Below are 22500 nucleotides of genomic sequence, written 5' to 3'. Positions count from 1 at the left end.
TGCATGTGAAAATGTGTGTTTTTGTGTGTGTGACTGTGTGTGTGTTTTGGTGTTTGTGTATCAGTGTGTCTGTGTGTGTGCGGCTGTATCTGAGAATGTGTGTGTGACTGTGTGTGTGTGTCAGTGTGTGTGTGTGTGTGTGTGTGTGTGTGTGGCTATATGTGAGAATGTGTGTGTGACTGTGTGTGTGTGTGTGTGTTTGTAAAAATGTGTGTGACTGTGTGTGTGTGTCAGTGTGTGTGTGTGTGTGTGTGTGTGTGTGTGTGTGTGTGTGGCTATATGTGAGAATGTGTGTGTGACTGTTTGTGTACTTGAGACTGAAAGTATTAATTGTACTGCGAGTGCCACAGCACAGAGTCCCTCTGTAGAACACTCTATTTGTAGTAGTAATTCTCATATGTATAGTCTGAGAGCACACAGATAATATGTTTGTTGTGCTAGAGACTGCAAAGATGACACTGAGTGTCTCTACTTAAACAGGCTCCAGTGTCTCACCCCGTTGAGATTATTCAATTAGTAATTAAATATTTAATTAACACATGGAATGTATCTTGTTATGTGCTTAAAAGATTTAAAATCTTGTAATGTGTTTGCGTTGACTAGCATAACCATGTGTTCTAGTATGACTCATTCTCAGTAACATTGAAAAGTAGAAATGTGTTGACATACCCTGTTGTTGTGAAGACACAGTGTTCAGTATATAAGATAGAAATACTGGCAGTTTTTTTTTCAGTGTGCACTCATGACCTGATCTTTTTTTTTTTTCAAGATATTCTTTTGGCCTTTTTCAGCTTTATTGGACAGTATATAGTATAGAGCAGAGGTCACCAACCCTGGTCCTGGAGAGCTACTGGCACTGCTGGTTTTTGTTTTCACCTTAAAATCAGCTCCCTGTTGAGACCCAGGTAACCAGGTGAGGTGAGTTAACTGTGTCATCAAGTGCTCTAATTGATTAATTAAGTGCAGAGTAACAGCGAAAAAACCAGCAGACCCAGCTCTGCAGAACCAGGGTTGGAGACCACTGGTATAGAGAGACAGGAAGAATGGGAGCGAGAGAGAGGGGAAGCCATGCGACAAATGTCAGACGGTCGGATTCGAACCCCCGACGTCACGGCTTGCAATGAGCATGCGGTCAGTGCTCTACAGGCTGCGCCACCGGCACACCACATGACCTGATCTTTTAATGCAGGGGTGTCAAACTCCAGTCCTGGAGGGCCGCAGTGTCTGCTGGTATTTGTGGTTTCCTTTCAATCAGCAGCCAATTAAGGCCTTGAGAACAAGGCGTGTGGACTCTTTAGCCAATGAAAGACTTTGAAATGTATCTTTCACGCTGAAACACACCAAAAACCAGCAGACACTGCAGCCCTCCAGGACTGGAGTTTGACACCCCTGTTTTAATGACTCTTCCAGCACTAACACTAGCCATTGTAATGTGTGTGATAAGAGCTGAACTAGCGCTCTGCACAGTGATCACAGTGACCTCACTGCTTACGCCCTCCTATGACCTTGGGTCTGCTGCTATTGGTGACAGTTACCATAGTTTCCTGCAAGCTGTGGAACAGTGACCCTTTTATTAACCAGCTGATAGTCGGTGTTCTAGAACTCCATCGTTTCAATTACCGGCAGCGCAGTGTGTTATTGTCAGCATCATAGAACGTTCAATTAAGTAAAGTCATATTTATTTCAAAGGCACGATGACTGACATCAAGTGCTGTAAAATAAATAAAAGTTCCGTTCTTTAGCAATGAGGTGAACTTCAATTACAACCAAGAGATCTTTCTAATCATGCGTTACACATATGTGACATCACCACATATTACCAGAGGAGGAAAGTTCAGGGATCAGAAAGTTAAAGTCCTGCTACATGTTTATTCCAGCTGACTTCAGTAGTTAGCTGTACCTGCTGGCTGAAAAATTGTGCCAATTACCAAATCCTGGTGATTGGAAAAAAAAATACCGATGACTTTTCCACCAGGGGTGCACAACAAGGGCCGATCCGTCTCCGGCTTTTCGTGTGCGTGTTTCCCTGTTCTTAATCTCTCAGTCAGTTCAGTCCTGTCCTGATCCGACATTCCACTGAAATCCGTCAACAGCCACAGACTCCATCATAAAAGTACATCATAAAAGATTTTTACTGTGCTCAGGTACAGGAGTGAACCAGCAGAGTTTATGGAGCTGTCAGACATTACTCGAGTGAGACGCCCACGACAGAACACAGGTCAGAAAAGGAAGGAACAATTGCGATGGAGTATCAGGACCATCAGTTATCCACAGAGCCGTGAGAGCGCAGTGAGAACGCAGTGAGAACGCAGTGAGAACGCAGTCGGCCAGGCCAGTGAAGGCGTGGCGTGTCTCAGCTCGACGAGAGGCGCGATCACAGAGGACGTGTTAAAGAGCTGCGACACGACGGAGATGCAAGTGCAACGTGAACCCGCGACACGATCAAGGTAGAAGTGTCACGTGAACATGGTACTGGATAGGAGATGTAGTGCCGGGGACAGTGCCGTCTGAAGAGAGGCATCAGTGGTTGAGTGGTCTGGGTGGCAGGGCAGTGGTTGGGCCCTTAACTCAAAAGAACGAATTTCCCCATTACTCTCTCACCCCACTTGCAATTAATTCTCTCTGGTGTTTCTCCCAGGGCATCCTTGCAGAAGAGAAAATGGCATTTTCCCAAATGGATCAGGATCTCCCTCTGATTTAAAAAATGCATACAAAATAAGAGTCAGAACTACAGTAATTGGTATGACCAAAAACCAGGACACAAGGTTGTGGTTTTTAAAATGATATTCCGTAAACTCTTTACCATTTGGCCTGCAGCGCGTTTGGCGTGTGTGTGTTTGGCGCGTGCGTGTTTGCTTTCAGGCTAGTCTTGCTAGTGCTCTGATAGAGAACAGATCATCCATTTCCACACTATAGTATAGTATAGTTCACTCATGGAACACAGACAAGAATATGTCACCTGTAGTAGTCGTGGGCAGACCAAACTCAATTGCAGATATGGAGCTGAACATCTAGTTGGTTTACAGAATCTGTGGTACCAACCTTCTAAAATGTTAACACTAAACCCTGCTTATGGGCTGCCTTAATTCTCATTAACATAGAGCCCGCTAAAAGCTACCGGCCACAACATTGGAGAGCATTTTAATGACTATAAATTAATATTGCTTTCATCCGTGCCTCTGTTGGTTCTCAATTTTCGTTATTTGAGCTACTCTTGGTGAAGCACTTAAGAAAAGTGCTTTATGAATAAAATTTTAATAATCATAATCACACATTAACTAGAATAGTATCTAATACCATTTAAATTTCATTTACAGTCACATTTGGTGAGCAGTGCCAGGATTGGCTGATGGATCACATGTTGCCATCAGCAGCCTTGGCAACACCACAGCTCCCCCCTGTGGGCAGAGTTGGAGCTGCATGCCAAATTCAGCACTTGTCTTATGGTTGTTTGGGTAATAAATAATAAATAATTTGTAACTTATCTGACACTTTAATCTAAAGCTACTTTTGACTAGGACTACGCAGGGGATAATGTCCCCTGCAGCAATATGGGGTTAAGGGCCTTGCTCAAGGGCCCAACAGCTGTGTGGATCTTATCGTGGCTACACCGGAGACAGAGCTTGCAGGTCCCAGTCACGTACCAACAGCCTGCCCATAGAAATGGAAGAAATGGGTAGAAATTGTAATGATGGCAAAACGTTCTAATTGTTAACAAATTTTAATAAAACATAAGCCATTACATCTCATTGGCCTCAGACAGACAAAGTGGTCAGTGAATTACATATTAATATAAAAAGCACAATATAGTAAAATTAAAGTACTGTATTAGACATCCAAATATAAGCACAGCAGTTTGTTAAATGGACAAAATAGCATTTGATTTGCCTCTATAAGCGCTGAACAGGTGATATTTTATCTGGACCTTAAACTGTGCCGATGGTCTCCGAGATCCAATATTAATAACATATGTAGTAAACATGCATGTTGCAACATGTCTGTTGCATGTACGAGGAAGTGGGTTTACTGTTGAACTGCTCAAAACATTTTTTTTAAATGTTATGCTCTGTGTATGTGTGTGTGTGTGTGTGTGTATGTGTATGTACGTGTGTGTGTGTGTGTGTGTGTGTGTGTGTATGTGTGTGTGTGTATGTGTATGTACGTGTGTGTGTGTGTGCGCGTGTGTGTGTGTGTGTGTGTGTGTATGTGTATGTACGTGTGTGTATGTGTGTGTGTATGTGTATGCACGTGTGTGTGTGTGCGTGTGCATGTGCGCGTGTGTGTGTGCGCGTGTGTGTGTGTGTGTGTATGTGTATGTACGTGTGTGTGTGTGCGTATGCGTGTGCATGTGTATGTAGGTGTGTGCGTGTGTGTGCGTGTGTGTGTATGTACGTGTGTGTGTGTGTGTGTGTGTGTGTGTGCGTGTGTGTGTATGTACGTGTGTGTGTGTGCGTGTGCGTGTGTGTGTGTATGTGTATGTACGTGTGTGTGTGTGTGCGTGTGCACGTGTGTGTGTGTGTGCGTGTCTTTCGGCTGTGTGCACGGGCCTATCATATGCGGTCTCGGTGCATCAGCAGGGTCGGGGCGTGAGGAAGGCAGGTTGCCGTGACTGAGGTCAGAGTAAGTGCACTTGCTGAGGGGACGAGGGGCTGTAGAAGATGACGCCGGCTTTGCTTTGGTCACTCTCACTGCCTGGGAGCGGCTGGGGAAAGAAGCTGATATGAGTTACCTTACATTTACATTGAAGGCATTTGGCAGAGTATTACTATTGGTAATAATTATTGGTGGTATTGGACGAACATTAAACACAGATCTGGTGCCGTGTCAAACAGCATTATGTCTGCATTTAAACAGAACAATGTTTGGACTAAGAAAGTTTAAAATATATATATATATATATATATATATAGTCCATTTCAGTTGTTAATTACCACACACAATTTAATTAATTATCACTGGTTGTATTGGACCAGAGTTGACACGGCACTAAATCTGTGTTTAAACAGCATTATGTCTGCATTTGAAACGGAACAATGTTTGGACTCAGGAAGCTTAAAAAAAATGTATTCTTCATTAGTGTTTTTCCATTTCAGTTGTTTCATTGCAACACAATTTAAGCATTTTTACAGCGTCAGTGTCTCCAAAAATCTGACGGTCACACAGTGGGCCCCCTGGAGCAGGTTTGAGACCGACCGGTCTGTCAGGCGGAACTCACAGAGAGGGTCAGCTCCCTGGCACGCCCATGTCTTCTTCTGCGCATCCGCTCTGAAATAATGACATTTTAAACAGACTAAACAAACGCATTTCAGTACGAAGTTCAAGCGCAAGAAGTGTTGAACCCGGGGCAGAGGAAAGCCCGCGGACCGGAGGGGGGGGGAGGGCCACTCACGGTACTGACACCACATCTTGGAGGGGACCGTGGCAACGACCACCAGGAGCAGCAGAGCGCCACAGATCATCAGCGGAGACTCAAAGATGTGACTGAGAAACGAGAACAAACACCGTCCAGCCACGCTTCTGCTTTCAGCTGCAGCAATATCTCACAAGCAGAGTAAAACGACAATTTCGCTTAACCTCCTCTGCAGATTAAAGGTTGCAGTCAACAAATATGAAATGAAGTCCTAAAAAAAACCCTCAAAGGACCACTTTGTCATTAGAGCGCAGAGCCATTGTACTCTGTGTTAAGGAGGATGAGAATTTGACACATACAAGAGATATGATTATAATCCAAGTATTGCACATTAGTAACCACTTAATAGAATATGTATAACATTTGTATAGCACATTTATAGCGATATTTATAACTGAAAGATAGTTTGATGCAGCCGAGAGGAAGGGGAGAGCAGGTAAGAGGAAGCTCTCACCTGGGCAAGGTCTGCCCCTGGTTGGCTATGTGCACAGGACTGGTGGCCACAGAGATGGAGGTCTCCTTATGATCGACAGGAAGTGATGTCACGACAGGAAGACTCGCTGGAAGAGGAGCAGTGGGCAGACATCCCAGCCATGAAAGTTTGTTTTTTATTTCTCTTTTTTTTTTTACCTTTTCATTTATTATTTTCTATACCTTAGCTTCAGGGAGTTTGCCTTTTGCCATACGCCATTAGTAATTGCTCACGTGCTCACGTAGTGACATGATTAATAATAATCATCAGCTTTATTAACAGAGGACCTTTCATGCAAGAAAACAGGCAGCTCAAGCCAATTCTCATGGTCAGGGTGAAGGGTGAACGGCAGGCAGATATCCGATGGGGGGGATGAGAACAAACGGGCGGAGAGAAGGAGAACAGAGGACAGATGAGCAGAGAGAAGGAGAGCAGAACAGACGGGCGGAGGGAAGGAGAGCAGAGGACAGATGAGCAGAGAGAAGGAGAGCAGAGGACAGATGAGCAGAGAGAAGGAGAGCAGAGGACAGATGATCAGAGGGAAGGAGAGCAGAACAGATGGGCGGAGGGAAGGAGAGCAGAACAGATGAGCAGAGAGAAGGAGAGCAGAGGACAGATGATCAGAGAGAAGGAGAGCAGAACAGATGAGCAGAGAGAAGGAGAGCAGAACAGACGGGCGGAGGGAAGGAGAGCAGAACAGACGGGCGGAGGGAAGGAGAGCGTACTTGTGGGACTGCGCTGGGTGGAGGAGCGCGGGGTGACAGCGATGTGGACCTGGACCTGCTGCTGCCCAGTGGAGCACCAGTACCACCCGGCGTCGCTGCGGGCCAGGCCGCGCACGGTCACGGCCAACGCCCCCGCCCCGTCGTCACGGAGCCGCACCGAGCCCTGCTCCAGCGTGCCGTTCGCCGACACCTCCACGCAGGACCCCCAGTCCCCGCTGCGGCACCACTTCTTACTGCTGCCGCTGCAGGGGCAGACGGGCTCACCGTCAGCGTGTGCTAGCATGCTAACATACATCCCGCTAACATGCTAAACCACCAGCCTGCTAACAGGCTAACCCGCCGGCCTGCTAACATGCTAAACCGCCAGCCTGCTAACATCCTAAACCACCATCCTGCTAGCATGCTAAACCACCAGCCTGCTAACATGCTAAACCGCCAGCCTGCTAACATGCTAAACCGCCATCCTGCTAGCATGCTAAACCACCAGCCTGCTAACAGGCTAAACCGCTAACATGCTAAACCGCCAGCCTGCTAACATGCTAAACCCCTATCCCCCATCCCGCTAGCATGCTAACATACCATCCTGCTAATATGCTAAACCACCATCCTGCTAGCATGCTAATATACCATCCACCTAACATGCTACATCGCCATCCTGCTAACATGCTAAACCCCCATCCCACTAACATGGTAAATAGAATCTGTGACACTATAAACATTATCTCAAATTAAAGATATACAGTGCCTCACCTGTGTCTGCTGCCATAGAGACATTCCACACTGACACTTCCTCCTTCTTCACCAGCCACCATGCTGTTCACCACCGACATACCTGCAACACGGAACCACACACTATTCACCACCGACATACCTGCAACACGGAACCACATGCTATTCACCACCGACATACCTGCAACACGGAACCACGTGCTATTCACCACCGACATACCTGCAACACGGAACCACACACTATTCACCACCGACATACCTGCAACATGCTATTCACACCACCCTCGGTGTGTGGAAGTGTCCCTGGGCAAGACACCATACCCCCAATTGCTCCTGACGAGCTGGTTGGTGCCTTGCATGGCAGCCAGTCGCCGCTGGTGGTTGAGTGTGTGTATGAATGTGTGAATGAGAAGCATCAACTGTACAGCGCTTTGGATAAAGGATAAATGGTTGGCTATATAAATGCCAACCAGTTACCATGCCTCTCACTCACACTCACACTCACACTCACACTCACACTCACACTCACACCAAATGCGAGAGGCTACTATGCAAGGCACCAATCAGCTCGTCGGGAGAAACTGGGGGCTAGGCGTCTTGCTCAGGGACACTTCCACACACCCAGGGGGGGGGGGGGGTCGACCCGGCAACCTTCCCACTGCCAGCCCTCTGGAGCCCCCAACACGGGAACAGAAGCTCGATAACTTTAAACGAAGCCGGACAGCGCCTCACCGTGGGAGACGGTGATGTACACGGACGCCGCGTCGTCCGCGTTCCACATGCCGCCCACCTCCACGCCGCACCAGTACCAGCCGGAGTCCGCCTCCTGCAGGTCCACCATCGTCACGGTGAACACCTGCTGGGCGGGGTCGTCGCTGATCGACAGCGTGGAGCCGGCGGGCGGGGCCTGGTCGGTGCGGGCCAGGCCGGAGCAGAAGGTCCACGTGGCTCCGCGGCACCAGTACTTGACGTGCCGGGCGTACTGCGGGTCGTAGTGGCAGGGCACCGTCGCCGAGCGACCCTCCAGGACGACCAGGTCCTTCACTGTGGTGACTTCGCCATGGGAACCTGCACAGGGCGCAGAGAACTCAACCGGAGCCCGGCCAAATACTACTACCGATATACCGCAACGTTAATCAAGAATGTTCCGCTTCAATACTGATCTGGTGCTGTAATGGTCCAGTACTACCAACCAGACCTGGGTCAAATGAATAAATCGTTCTGGATTCAAATACTTACTCTACACTTTATTGAGCTTGTCTGGTTTATCTGGAACCTATGAAAAACTGCAAACCCTGCCTGCTCTGGTCCCCTCGGTCGACTCAATTGCACCAGGCAAATCAGGATCAAATCAGGACAGAAGAGTATTTGAATCCAAAACAATAACACATTCGACCCAGATCTGAACCCAGCCAGGCAAGAACAGACACAGTAGGTCTCTGGTGTCACAAAGCAAATTCCCCCATTGGAAGTTAATTCAAAGCTAGAACTTTAGCCTGGCAAATGTATACCATGTTGGACACTACTTTTAAATTCTAACATTTCTTCACTCTGAACCAGGGACCACACAGAAGATTCACTCACTAAGTAATTCCCGTTTCGAGGGCTGTAGAAACGAAACATAAAACAGACCAGTAAAAGTCTCACTCGCCGCTGGTTCCCTCTTCCTCCTGTTTCTGCACGGTTTGTTTTTTTCAAGCACTTTCACTTCCCCCCAAACATCTATATTTTGCATGAAAACGCAAGCTCTCCCAAATCGAAAAATCATCCGACAAAAGTGTCAAATCTCAAATTTGGAACTGAGCCAAGATCAGATCCTCAGAGCTGCAGAAACCCTAAAAAACTCAACAAGAAACTGGAACGTCTCATACTTTATGAAGGTTAGGTTCTCAGATTTGAAATTACACGGAAGTTAAATAAATAATACAAAAATCTGGACTGCGTGAAACACCACAAATCAGATCAAGTGAAAGTAGCACAGATTACACTTCCGTCCAGACGCTCGTTCAAGACGGTAACATATACAAACATAATATCACATGAAAACTTCGAGAGAACTAAAGTTGGCTATACAATACAATTAGGGTTGCCACCCGTCCTGCATTCTCCGGGACTGTCCCGGATTTTTGTTGTCTGTCCTGGAAAAGTAACGTCCTGGAATCGAAGTATTTTCGAGTGTTGCATGCATTAGTACTGCTTAATGAAATGTAGACAGCGTATCCAGTGTTCGTTCCTAAATGTAATTTAACAAATGGTGCAGAGACGTTATTAACCTTCACCAATTACACTCTTTATTTTTGTAATGAAAGAGGAATTGGCACCAAGCATAAAGTAGTTGCGCACCACATTCCTTCAGGCTCACGCACCCTCGAGAGCGATTGACAATCCGGTTTACTCGGGTTGCCAGCTTCGTACGTGTCCAGGATTTTTACAGGACTGAGGTGGCAACCCTAAATACAATACACTTTCATCAATGTAATATTGGTTCTTAGCTTTAAAAATAAATCACAGGTAAGCAACGAATCAGCTAGCTGGCATTGTTAGACCCAAGTCGCCTCCATTTGTACTGAAAAGCCGTTGGTGGCGAACTAGATGGAGTGTTCATTTAAAATCGTTCAATAGTAACGGTTTGCTGCAAACTGTTAGCCGTGAATGTTCGCAGTCTTGAACGCAGCTCAATTGTTTGACCCAGAGTAGGCTACCTCACAGTCAGACTGACGCAGTAGTTCGGGTGCTCCGTCCTCCTCTTGGGGGAAAAAAGGAGCAAATTTGCAGTCTGACCAAATTCTTATTCTGACCGTTCCGTTCACAAAGGAATTTGTGCAGCAGTTGAAATCGTGCCGTGGTTCAATTTCATTTAATTTGTTTTGCGCTTTTCACAAATGACTCTGTCACAGAGATGCTTTGCAGGGTGTCACAACCCATAAATCTAGGCTGGATAGGAACAAGACAAATGCCACCGAACTACAATAACCAAAAAGGTAGCATTTATCACTATAAGACAATAAAAAGAAGCACACAGGTAGGTTGGCAGAATGGTTCAGGCACTAAACAGGGGCAAGCAGTACACCTTACCTAGACACAAACAGAATGAGATCCCTCACTTCCAAGGCAAAACAACTTCCCGACACTGGCCAAAACATCTCTGAAAAGTGTTCAAAATAAACAAAGAAAAATTGCCTGACCACATGCAACCTACAACAGAAAAACAAACCGAAACACAACAAAAACATGGTAGCTCAAACTCTAAAATGCAACCAAAGTGCACTAAGAAGAGCGTCAAAATATAGCCACTAGTTTTTTTATTCAATAAACTGCAATCTTCCAGCTTGTCTGTCAGGTGGACACAGGCGCACCTCATCAGCAATTAGCAAGTCAGGCAATCATCTCAATCCACTTCACTGGCAAGAGAACTGACTGCACCAAGCAGGGGAGGCAAGGGCACCAGGCCTGAACCCCCAAATATAAAACACAAGGTTAAAAAACAACCCCAAATACAGCAGCAAGCACAAGGAGGAAAATGGAGGAAAAATCCTCAAACAGTGGCGAGAGAGGAACTGCCCAAAGGGAGGAAATGTCTCTGCTCGCATACGGGCAGTATATTAAAAACACACGCTGCTCCCATTCCAGCACGCATGCTGACACACGCACGGAGGCAGGCACAGGCGCTGAGCGAACACCGCCGTTTTTAGTTTCAGCGTTTACACTATCCCAGCTGCGTCGCGAGAACGCGGAGGTGTCGGTCTCACCTGCCAGGAGGAGGACGAGGAGGAGGAGGAGGAAGAGGAGAGGAGCCATGTGTGTGTGTGTGTGCCAGAGAGGGAAGCTTCCTGCAAACTGCCTTCCCTCGTCCTGTGGGGGGCAGGGTGCCTCCTCAAACTCGCAGAACTTCCTGTGGGTCAGGGGTCAGTTGTGTAACGTCCCTACCCCCCTGGTTTTGGGGCTCTGACCTGCTACACATTCATCTCACATCTGCAGGCTCAGGGTTAAGCACCCTCAGCCTCATCCTCTTAATTACATTCAATGACATGCAACTTTCAACCTCAGACACTTCAGTTATTCAGCACATAATATTGTGTTGTGTAATATATAGTACAGTATACTGCATTTAAGTATGAAAGTGCAAAATACAGCGTTGTAAAAAATAAAAAATACATGAGACATCAGATTCATATTCCGATTCAGATTCATAGTTCTTTGTGTGTCCGTAAAATGTAACTTTTGATAATGTCATACAGAACATTTATTTGCATTTATTATTTATTCGCAGAAAATAACTGGTAAAAAAAAAAATACAAAAATAAAGTATTTCCAGACCTGTATTTTTTTGTGTTTTAATGTTAAGCAGACTAGGTGTGCCGGTGGTTTGCCCTGCGGAACAGCAGGCTTCAGTGTGCGGATGGGCACTGGGAGGGTTCATCTCCGGGAGGAAAACACGTTTATCTGACTCCATTCACTTCTAATCCTGTATCGTGAATATTTGCCTGAATACGGGTTCGCGTATACGTACATGCATTGGCTGGGGAGTGCTGAAATCATGGGTTTCTACTGCAGAGAGTGAAATCTACTCCTGCCAGACGTTCATCTCAGCGGTCTCTCGACACTTGTCTCCGTCCTCGGAGGTAGACACGCTGCTCATCTGGGAATCTTGCAAATATTGTTTGAAAGAAGCGACTTTAACCTGGAAATTATGCTGCAGTGGGTGGATGGGGGTTTGAGCTGCAGTGGGTGGATGGAGGTTTGAGCTGCAGTGGGTGGATGGAGGTTTGAGCTGCAGTGGGTGGATGGGGGCTTGAGCTGCAGTGGGTGGATGGAGGTTTGAGCTGCAGTGGGTGGATGGGCCCCACGGTCCTGAATGAGCTCCAGGGATCAGCCTCACCCAGGGTGGGAGGGATTCAATTCGGCAGATCTGGGGGACAAAACCGAACAAAAGAGGATCCCTTGACCACCAGTAACCGTGTGAGGAAGTGCTTCATCGTGTGGAGAGTATAATTAGAGTTTTACTTCATTTCCCCCGGAGGTCTCCTGACAGGGAACACTGACCACTGCTTCCTGCTGCATATTAACCCTGAAGGATTAGATCTCATTTTCACACTTTTATCCAACAAACCTGCAATGCATGCATGTGCCTGCAAACCAAACATTACATACACTTTATAACCTTCACAAACACGGTTTTAAAAATGTTACCTGTGATATTGTATTAGAAAGGGGTAATGTGTGTCGAGGTCTATTTTTGGCTCATTCTTCTTTCTTTTTTTTTACACGACTGACGGCATGAAGAAGGATTGCATTCTGGGACATTCCTGCGTAAACCACTGCACTGATACTACAACAAGGGAGGAGAGGAGCATCATACTTTATTAAAAGCAGTCCAGTCTGACAGGCCTGGGTTGGGTTTCGCTTAACACACAAACATCACATACTGCTGTTTCAGTACAGAGGCTGATATGACCATCACATACTGCCGCTTCAGTACAGAGGCTGATATGACACATACACTATTACTATACTATATGTCACATACTTCCATTCTACATGTGGGGACAGGAGACACTTTATTGAGGACTGATTTTAGTTCATTGTAGCTCAAATCAGGAGCAAGTTTACTCCACTACATATCCCCCTCTTACTGCACACGTGTGTGTGTGTGTGTGTGTGTATGTGTGTGTGCGCATGTACATGCATGAATGTGTTGGCATGCATGTGCATGTCTGTGCATACGTGTTCACACGTGTGTGTCTGCCTGTTCACAGATGCACGTATGTGTGCATGTGCCTACACGTTGCTGTGGTTTTCCCATCGAAAACAAAGATTCCCAGACTATGTGTAGAATTTCTTTAAAGTTTTTCAGTAACGAGGACAAGGCAGAATCTGCCAGAATGTCAGACTTTATTGTCCAGCAGCGTTCATGAAGCCGAGTGACCTCTGCAGAGCGACCCAACATCGGTCAGTTACAGACGGGCTTTTATACACTCTCCAACAGGTGTCTCTTTTCACCGCTTCATAACACGTGATGAAGATCGTCAACTCTGATTGGTTTGGCACCAACTGGGCTTAGTATTGTGGGAATCAGTGTGGTTCTAAAAATACATGTTCCCTCCAGGGCCCTGGAAGAGTACCAACTCCTCACAGTCCATGCTCTCCTTCGGGGCCTCTAGGGGGCCCTCTAGTGGTCTTTTTCTGAAGTGCATACAACCAGTGATTCCTTGTCCTCTCAAGGGTCCAAACGGACCATCTCAGCCCCAGTAGGGGCCTCCAGTGGTCTTTCTCTTAAAATTGTAAGAAGTGTTATCCACACACTGCTCTCATAAATGGCCGCAGTTAGTGTCTGATAGAGACACGGTCAGCGCCAGACCTGATGAAGACCTGCTGTCTGAAACGCTGTCCCCTTCCTCAAACAGACAGGGCATTCATAAGCAGAGCTGTGGGTAACCCTGGTCTTGACGTCACAAAGGTTTAAAGAAACCCTATCGCTGCAGGAGGCAGTGTGAGACAGAAAAGCAGGGCTCTGTTCTGCAGTCCTTCGGGTCTTCAGGCATGGAGCAAGCAAAGGGCTCCCCTTCCATCTGGGTTCCAGTTCCCAGTTTCTGCTTCTGGTTCTTACTTCCAGATCTGGTTCATTCCTGGTTTCAGTTTCCGGTCTCAGGACCAGTCAATGTTTCTGGTTCAAGGTTTCTGGTTCTAGTTAAGGTTTTTGTTTTTGTCCCAGGTTCTGGTTCTTGGCTCCAGGTTCCCGGTTCTGGTTTTTGGGTGAAGGTTCTGGATCTCAGTTCCAGGTTCTGGTTCTCAGTGAAACAGGTGTGGTGCTGGCCGGTCCGGGGAGGGTCCATCGCAGCTGTTGGAGAGTGACAAGGGGGTGGGGTGTTGCCATGGTGTCAGCAGGCCGGGGGGGGGGGGGGGGGGGGAGCAGGGGCAAATGGTAAATGGTAAATGGTTTGCATTTACAGTCAGGTCCATAAATATTGGGACATTGACACAATTCTCCTCTTTTTGGCTCTATACACCACCACAATGGATTTGAAATGAAACGAACAAGATGTGCTTTAACTGCACACTTTCAGCTTTAATTTGAGGGTATTTTCATCCAAATCAGGTGAACGGTGTAGGAATTACAACAGTTTGTATATGTGCCTCCCACTTTTAAAGAGACCAAAAGTAATGGGACAAACAACGATCATAAATCAAACTTTCACTTTTTAATACTTGGTTGCAAATCCTTTGCAGTCAATTACAGTCTGAAGTCTGGAACACATAGACATCACCAGACGCTGGGTTTCATCCCTGGTGATGCTCTGCCAGGCCTCTACTGCAACTGTCTTCAGTTCCTGCTTGTTCTTGGGGCATTTTCCCTTCAGTTTTGTCTTCAGCAAGTGAAATGCATGTTCAATCGGATTCAGGTCAGGTGATTGACTTGGCCATTGCATAACATTCCACAAAAAACTCTTTGGTTGCTTTTGCAGTATGCTTCAGGTCATTGTCCATCTGCACTGTGAAGCGCCGTCCAATGAGTTCTGAAGCATTTGGCTGAATACGAGCAGATAATATTGCCCGAAAAACTTCAGAATTCATCCTGCTGCTTTTGTCAGCAGTCACATCATCAATAAATACAAGGGAACCAGTTCCATTGGCAGCCATACATGCCCACGCCATGACACTACCACCACCATGCTTCACTGATGAGGTGGTATGTTTTGGATCATGAGCAGTTCCTTTCCTTTTCCATACTCTTCTCTTCCCATCATTCTGGTACAAGTTGATCTTTGTCTCATCTGTCCATAGGATGTTGTTCCAGAACTGTAAAGGCTTTTTTAGATGTTGTTTGGCAAACTCTAATCTGGTCTTCCTGTTTTTGAGGCTCACCAATGGTTTACATCTTGTGGTGAACCCTCTGTATTCACTCTGGTGAAGTCTTCTCTTGATTGTTGACTTTGACACACATACACCTACCTCCTGGAGTGTTCTTGATCTGGCCAACTGTTGTGAAGGGGGTTTTCTTCACCAGGGAAAGAATTCTTCTGTCATCCACCACAGTTGTTTTCTGTGGTCTTCCGAGTCTTTTGGTGTTGCTGAGCTCACAGGTGCGTTCTTTCTTTTTAAGAATGTTCCAACAGTTGATTTGGCCACACCTAATGTTTTTGCTATCTCTCTGATGGGTTTGTTTAGATTTTTCAGCCTAATGATGGCTTGCTTCACTGACAGTGACAGCTCTTTGGATCTCATATTGAGAGTTGACAGCAACAGATTCCAAATGCAAATAGCACACTTGAAATGAACTCTAGACCTTTTATCTGCTCCTTGTAAATGAGATAATGAGGGCATAACACACACCTGGCCATGGAACAGCTGAGCAGCCAATTGTCCCATTACTTTTGGTCCCTTAAAAAGCACATATATAAACTGTTGTAATTCCTACACCGTTCACCTGATTTGGATGTAAATACCCTCAAATTAAAGCTGAAAGTGTGCAGTTAAAGGATATCTTGTTTGTTTCGTTTCAATTGTGGTGGTGTATAGAGCCAAAAAGAGGAGAATTGTGTTGATGTCCCAATATTTATGGACCTGACTGTATATGGTGCCTTTATCCAAAGCGCTGTACAAATGATGCTTCTCATTCACCCATTCATACACACACTCACACACCGACAAGGCCCCAACCAGCTCGTCAGGAGCATTTAAGGGTTAGGTGTCTTGCTCAGGGACACTTCGACACAGCCCGGGCAGGGGATCGAACCGGCAACTCGAGCCATGTCACCCCTGCAGTTGTCAGACCGGGGGGGGGGGGGGGGAGCAGGGGCGTTGTCAGGGGGACAGTAGACCAGGAGGGAGCAGGGGCGTTGTCAGGGGGACAGTAGACCGGGGGGAGGGAGCAGGGGCGTTGTCAGGGAAACAGTAGGCAGCACCACCCCTGCTCCGCCCGGTCCTGCAGGCTCAGGAAGTCGTAGAGCACAGACAGGATGTGGATCAGCGATGCAGGTGAGGCGCCGAGCTGTGCAGGAAGTGGCCGACCTCATCCAGGGGGGCTCATTCCTTAAGAGTCACTTTGGAGAGCTACCTCCCAAACCATCAAAGACATGCGTTGTATATTTTTCTAAAGTGACCACGATATCATCATATGGTACACAGGTAGCATGAAATTGAATATACAGCTCTCTAACCTCCTCCTGATAGGCAGAGCTTGTGGTTTCCATAGTTTCGTGCAGGTAAACCCCGGGTTATTTGAAACCCCACCAAACCAGCCGTTTCGCACAATGCAGCACCTGCATAAATAAAATAACTATCATAATATAATATCGCCAACATATATGGCAATAAGCAAGATATCTGCTTTAAATCGCTCATGGGAATGAACATACTTGCGGGTTCAAATGCCGGTCACAGAAAACAACCCATTTCAGTATTCAGGACGCTTCACATTTACAGAATGACCGCTTCCGGAATCCTCGCGTGCCGTTTCTAGAGAGTCTTAGTGGGGTTTCGGTAGCTTGTGATTAATTTGCTTTTGTTATTCTTGTGGCTTATCCTTGTTCACACAAGAAAATCACAGCGTCAGTGAATCATTAAGACTAACTCGCCAAAGTTTGTGACGAAAAAGTTCACATTTGCATAAACCTTAACAAACTTTGCATAACTTAGACTGTAGCAATAAGCATAACGTTACATATTTTGCTGTGCAGACAAGCAGTTGGGTAAGTTAGCTTTCCATAAAATCCGACAATACTTCAATTTTACTGCAAAGCTTGTGATGTTTTACCTGTTTTAACAGTTTTGCAACTTTGCTCATTTACAAGCAAGCTATCTGAACCAACTGGAAAAGATAACTTAACGATCACAAACTGCCTATCAACAAATCCAAGTCAATCCGAGGGCAGTTAGCTAGGCTAGTAGCATTACTCGCCCATATTATCCGTAGCGTGCACTGCAATATAATAACTATTATACTGGCTAATAGTATTGTAACGAAATCATACTTACTACAGCTTTAAAGTACAGTGCAGGCCCGCGAGTTACGGTTTGTTTTTTTGTGGCTGAAGAGGTCCCTGGCAAAGGAGTTATCAATTTGGTGTATATGATGTGTATGTTAACGCGTACAACCTACTAACCTACTAACTGCGCATGTCGCTGATCTGTGAAGTTCTGAACCCCCCAAATCATCCTTCCGGATATTCGGCTAAAAAACAAACAAACAAACAAACAAACAAACAAAAAAACTTTTGTCTGCCCCTTACGATAGATTATATAACAAATAAATAGAAGTCTAAACATAAAGATATTTAGCTAAAGCAGCTTGACCATAAAGAGGCTAAATGCATATATCAAGGGAGAGCATAGAGGCAAAACAGGCTTGCATATTCTGAAGAAACTTCATTTCAAACCATTTATTTCAAACTCAGTATTTTGACCAGTAGGTTAGACTTTTTTTCCAGCCAAAACCGGATTGTAGCCAACATACCCGTTATGGAGGAATGCAGTCAGTGATGTCAGAATAAACTTATTTACTTTTATTTACTTTAACTTACTTTAACAAGCCAAAGACGTCACCTAGCTTTTCAGATCGTAGCTGACTGCCGTTTCTGGCGGGAAGAGTTCGCGTCTTAGTTTACCTCGAGCCGCTCGTTTTCGCCTCCTTCAGCTTGGAATGAAGGTCGGTAACGTTCACGCTGAACTAAATTGTTGTGCTTTTGTTAAATATTCATAGAAAGTCCTGACATACAAAATGTAAGTGTTTTTTTAGGGAGCTCAATTATTTAACGGATTAAAAACTCCCTCGTTATTATAATCCAGGGAGCTTTACCTCCTATTGGTATTTTAAAAAATGTTGTGTAGCGTTAGCTAGCTACAGTCTGACAATGTTAATTTAACTTCGCAATCTAATTTTATGTATGGTCTTTTTTAAAGTGGTCCTTAATGAACACACACAACTATGCAATAGCCAGCTAGGCCAACTGTAACGTCAACAGACACGGTAAAAGGGTCCAACAGTCATCGAAAGAAACTGAGGTCACCTGAAAAAATGTAGACTAAATAGCACAACGTTAGCTCAGTTACCATGTGACGTAGACCAGTGGATATCAAACATGGTACCCTGTGTACGGTGGTGTGGGTTGTAGCCACTGTTGCAATCCCAGAATCTTCCCAGAAGCCGTTATTTTTTTTGCTGATTTCGGGGCGTTTCATTAGGGATTATTTACCGTTTTAACTTTAAGCCACGTTTGGTCAGGAATAGCTGCGTGTGCCTCATCTTTATCGCACTCCTGTCCTGTACTCATCTTCCTCTTGTACTCTTCCTCTTGCTCAGAGATGGACTGGCTGCACTGTAACTTCTGTTTCCTGTTGGACGGGCGGAACCTGGCCATTTCCAGCTGTGGTCACATCACATGTGAAAGATGTGTGAATCCCGGTAGGGCTCGAGACAGCCCAACAGACTGCTCTATCCAGTCTGTGATGCAGGTCAAGCAATGTGGGTCTTTGCAGAGAAATGTTTTGAGTTAGTGATCACCAGCCCGATTTTCCTGCGTCATTATAGAGGCGAAAGGTTAAGACAGCTCAGCTTTCATAGAGTGACAGAAAATATTAAGGCGGGTTAATAGAGACAATGTGATGTTATATGACAAATGATTGGTTAGCTATAATGTATAAAGACTAGGATACTTCCAACTGTGACTTTGGAATTCTCTGGTCTCTTGAAGCTTCTTGCACGGAGCACACAGACTCCCCAGATTAATCTGTTTTATTTTAAACTAAAGATTTGTAATGAGCAACTATTGACTCTGAATATTTCTTCAGCATCATTGCTGCCAATACAACTTCACTGACATAAAAAGGAGGTGCAAAAGGAGGAAAAACCACAAAAAATATTTCCCCAACACCGTGCACAATACTGCACTTTCACAGTGTACTAGAGCATCAAATAGGAAACTCGCATTACACTGAAAACCAGGATAAGTCCCTGAGAAAAAGGTTTATAAAGCAGAGCAAACAAATAAAAATACATATTCTGTGTCCAACATATAGTGCAAAATACAATACAAATACAAGTGCAAGGTGCATAGACAAAGAAATTGGGCTGCAAATGTTTCCGTCAAAACACCTTCATCGGTGCTAGCAGTTACATAGCGCTGAAGCGTTCACCACGTTCACCGTTCGGAAACATGAGATGACATCGGTCTCAGCACTTACTTTGGTCTTCTTCACGGGACTGGCACAATTCACGGAAACGCTGCTTAAAGAAGTTTGGTCTCGACAGTTTTACCCCTGCCCTTTCTTCTGCTGCTGTTTCTCATAGCCATTTCCACCTGTAAAAATGTATTTGAAACGGGTATCTTCTGACTATGAGTGGAAATGTCATAATGTGACCATCATTAATTTAGAATAAAGCATACATTACATTCCAAATGAAAAATAAAAAACGTTTTTCTTTATAATGGGCAGGGAAACATGTCCAACAGTAAGATACAGGAGACTGCTCACTTATGATGGTATAGACCTGCATTGGTTTACAAGTGCATCTTTGTCATAATTATTGGCAGTGATGTATGTATTTGCCATGTTCAGTGTGTACAAAGTGTTGTGCATGCGTGCGTTTGACGTGGTTTATATTTTTTGCAGAGCACTGCAATATCTGTGGTGCCATTTGCAGCTACCTCCCCATCTCTGACAAGGTGTGTGTGTGTGTGAGTGTGAGTGTGAAAGTGTGTGTGCGTGTGAGTGTGTGTGTGAGCGTGAGTGTGAAAGTGTGTGTGTGCGCGTGTGTGTGCGTGCGTGTGTGCGTGTGTACGTGTGTGTGTGTGTGCGTGTGTGAGAGTGTGTGTGTGTGTGTGCGCGCGTGTGCGTGCGTGTGTGCGTGTGTGAGAGAGTGTGTGAGAGTGTGTGAGAGTGTGTGTGTACACTGAATGATGTGTCTCTCTCCCGTGTAAGATGAAGCCACAGGAGCAGCTGTACTTTAAAGACCCGCTGAAGCTCCTGCAGTCTCGAATGGAGCACATTTCCCAGGTGTGTGTGTGTGTGTGTGTGCGTGCGTGTGTGTGCGTGCTTGTGTGTGTAATGCAGGGTCTCTTCTCTGTGTGTTTATAGTGTGTCTGTGTGTGTGCTTGTGTGTTTGTGTGTGTGTGTGTGTGTGTGTGCAGATAGCAGTGTTTCAGCGCAGGCAGAAAGACAGGACGATCTCCTTCTTCAGACACAAGGCCCTGGAGCTGGAGAGGAGGCTGAAGGAGATCATGGAGCAGAGCTACAGGTGGCCAAACTCTCCCTCCTCTTCCCCCAGGCTCCCTCTCTCCCTCTCTCCCTCCCCCTCCCTCTCTCCCTCCCTCTCTCCCTCCCTCCCTCCCTCTCTCCCCCTCCCTCTCTCTCGCTTTCTGTGAAGGTTACTACATACAGGAATTTAAATATCAAAGTCAAATAAAATAACCCTGACTAAGCTGTGTTCTCTCCCCCTCCCTCCCTCCCTCCCTCCCTCCCTGCACAGGGAGTTATCGGAGTTAAAGCAGGAGAACGTGGAACTAAAGAAGCCACTCTCCCAGAGAAGGGTCAGATTGGCCGTTTCTATACTTCTGTCTCCCCTGAACCCCACTCTGACCCCTGAACCCCACTCTGTCCCCCTGAACCCCGCTCTGATCCCCTGAACCCCACTTTGAGCCCCACTCTGTCCCCCTGAACCCCACTCTGACCCCCTGAACCCCATTCTGAGCCCCACTCTGACCCCCTGAACCCCACTCTGACCCCTGAACCCCACTCTGACCCCTGAACCCCACTCTGAACCCCATTCTGACCCCTGAACCCCACTCTGACCCCTGAACCCCATTCTGACCCCTGAACCCCACTCTGAACTCCACTCTGAGCCTCACTCTGACCCCTGAACCCCATTCTGACCCCTGAACCCCACTCTGAGCCCCACTCTGACCCTCTGAGCCCCACTCTGACCCCTGAACCCCACTCTGAACCCCACTCTGAGCCTCACTCTGACCCCTGAACCCCATTCTGACCCCTGAACCCCACTCTGAGCCCCACTCTGACCCTCTGAGCCCCACTCTGACCCCTGAACCCTACTCTGACCCCCTGAACCCCATTCTGACCCCTGAACCCCACTCTGACCCCCTGAACCCCATTCTGACCCCTGAACCCCACTCTGAGCCCCACTCTGCCCCCCTGAACCCCACTCTGACCCCCTGAACCCCATTCTGAGCCCCAAAACACACAGGTGTTCTCTGGGTAGGAGCGTCTGCTAACTGACTGCAATGCCACACGCATCTCTCTTCACCTCTCTAAATCTCTTTTCTTTCTCTCACAGGCTTCTCCAGGGCAGTTTCAGTCCAGTGGGTGAGTATGACTGGCACCAGAAACTGGTGTGTGCACTAGTGTCAGTGGTTCAGTGTGCGTGTATAAGGTGTGTGTGCACTAGTGTCAGTGGTTCAGTGTGTGTGTATAAGGTGTGTGTGCACTAGTGTCAGTGGTTCAGTGTGTGTGTATAAGGTGTGTGTGCACTAGTGTCAGTGGTTCAGTGTGTGTGTATAAGGTGTGTGTGCACTAGTGTCAGTGGTTCAGTGTGTGTGTATAAGGTGTGTGTGCACTCATAACAGTGGTTCAGTGTGTGTGTGTATAAGGTGTGTGTGTGTGTGTGTATAAGGGGTGTGTGTGTATAAGGGGTGTGTGTGTATAAGGTGTGTGTGTATAAGGTGTGTGTGTGTATAAGGTGTGTGTGCACTAGTGTCAGTGGTTCAGTGTGTGTGTATAAGGTGTGTGTGTATAAGGTGTGTGTGTATAAGGTGTGTGTGTGTATAAGGTGTGTGTGTATATAAGGTGTGTGTGTGTATAAGGTGTGTGTGTGTATAAGGTGTGTGTATAAGGTGTGTGTGTGTATAAGGTGTGTGTGTATAAGGTGTGTGTGTGTATAAGGTGTGTGTGTATAAGGTGTGTGTGTGTATAAGGTGTGTGTGTATAAGGTGTGTGTATAAGGTGTGTGTGTGTATAAGGTGTGTCTCATTTCATCCAAAGTTCCTACAGGCTGTCGCGTCCAGTAGCCATCACCCCGCCCGGTAAGCTCTGCTAATTTAATAAAACTATTTAAAATAGAGCTGCATTGTGTGTATGTGTGCGTGCGCATGTGTACACATGTCTGTGTGTGTGTGTGTGTGTGTGTGTGTGTGTGTGTGTGTGTGTGTATGTGA

The 22500-nt window shown here is 46.2% G+C and overlaps 2 protein-coding genes across 3 annotated transcripts in view; one reads left to right on the top strand and one right to left on the bottom strand.

Annotated features, from left to right (window-relative positions):
• Window positions 1-3702: 3702 nt before the first annotated feature.
• LOC133136359 (CMRF35-like molecule 3) lies at window positions 3703-11285 on the bottom strand. 2 transcript variants are annotated; one of them, XR_009709515.1, is made up of 9 exons: window positions 11086-11285; window positions 8069-8404; window positions 7358-7439; window positions 6608-6849; window positions 5865-5970; window positions 5390-5481; window positions 5216-5265; window positions 4522-4702; window positions 3703-4489 (listed from the first exon to the last, which is right to left on the bottom strand). XR_009709515.1 is itself a non-coding variant. In XM_061253807.1 (8 exons), exons 1-8 carry the CDS (start codon window positions 11132-11134, stop codon window positions 4616-4618), a joined length of 1044 nt encoding a protein of 347 aa, XP_061109791.1. In that variant the 5' UTR covers window positions 11135-11285; the 3' UTR covers window positions 3703-4615. The 2 variants fall into 2 exon arrangements, 1 of the variants encoding a protein (XP_061109791.1); XM_061253807.1 differs by having other exon boundaries at window positions 3703-4702.
• A 7352-nt stretch (window positions 11286-18637) lies between these two features.
• LOC133136659 (RING finger protein 212B-like) overlaps window positions 18638-22500 on the top strand; it is a 6191-nt gene continuing 2328 nt past the window's right edge. The window contains exons 1-6 of the mRNA XM_061254301.1: window positions 18638-18737; window positions 19946-19998; window positions 20255-20329; window positions 20464-20570; window positions 20802-20862; window positions 21624-21648. Coding sequence (XP_061110285.1) covers window positions 18638-18737; window positions 19946-19998; window positions 20255-20329; window positions 20464-20570; window positions 20802-20862; window positions 21624-21648 — 421 coding nt within the window. The remainder of the gene's footprint in view (window positions 18738-19945; window positions 19999-20254; window positions 20330-20463; window positions 20571-20801; window positions 20863-21623; window positions 21649-22500) is intronic.

The sequence above is a fragment of the Conger conger genome, chromosome 9, assembly GCF_963514075.1.
Source record: "Conger conger chromosome 9, fConCon1.1, whole genome shotgun sequence".
Lineage (NCBI taxonomy): Eukaryota > Metazoa > Chordata > Actinopteri > Anguilliformes > Congridae > Conger > Conger conger.
Note: the sequence above shows the minus strand (reverse complement) of the source record. Positions and strands in the feature narration are given on the sequence as shown.

Bases quoted from the DNA above. Each gene is read 5' to 3' on its own strand.
- LOC133136359 (XM_061253807.1), bottom strand. From the start codon at position 11,134: ATGGCTCCTCTCCTCTTCCTCCTCCTCCTCCTCGTCCTCCTCCTGGCA. The intron at 5,482-5,864 runs GTGAGAGCTTCC...CTCGTTTCTCAG, and splicing joins CAGGGGCAGACCTTGCCCAG to TCACATCTTTGAGTCTCCGC. The intron at 4,703-5,215 runs GTGAGTTCCGCC...TTCTTTCCCCAG, and splicing joins CCAGGGAGCTGACCCTCTCT to CCGCTCCCAGGCAGTGAGAG.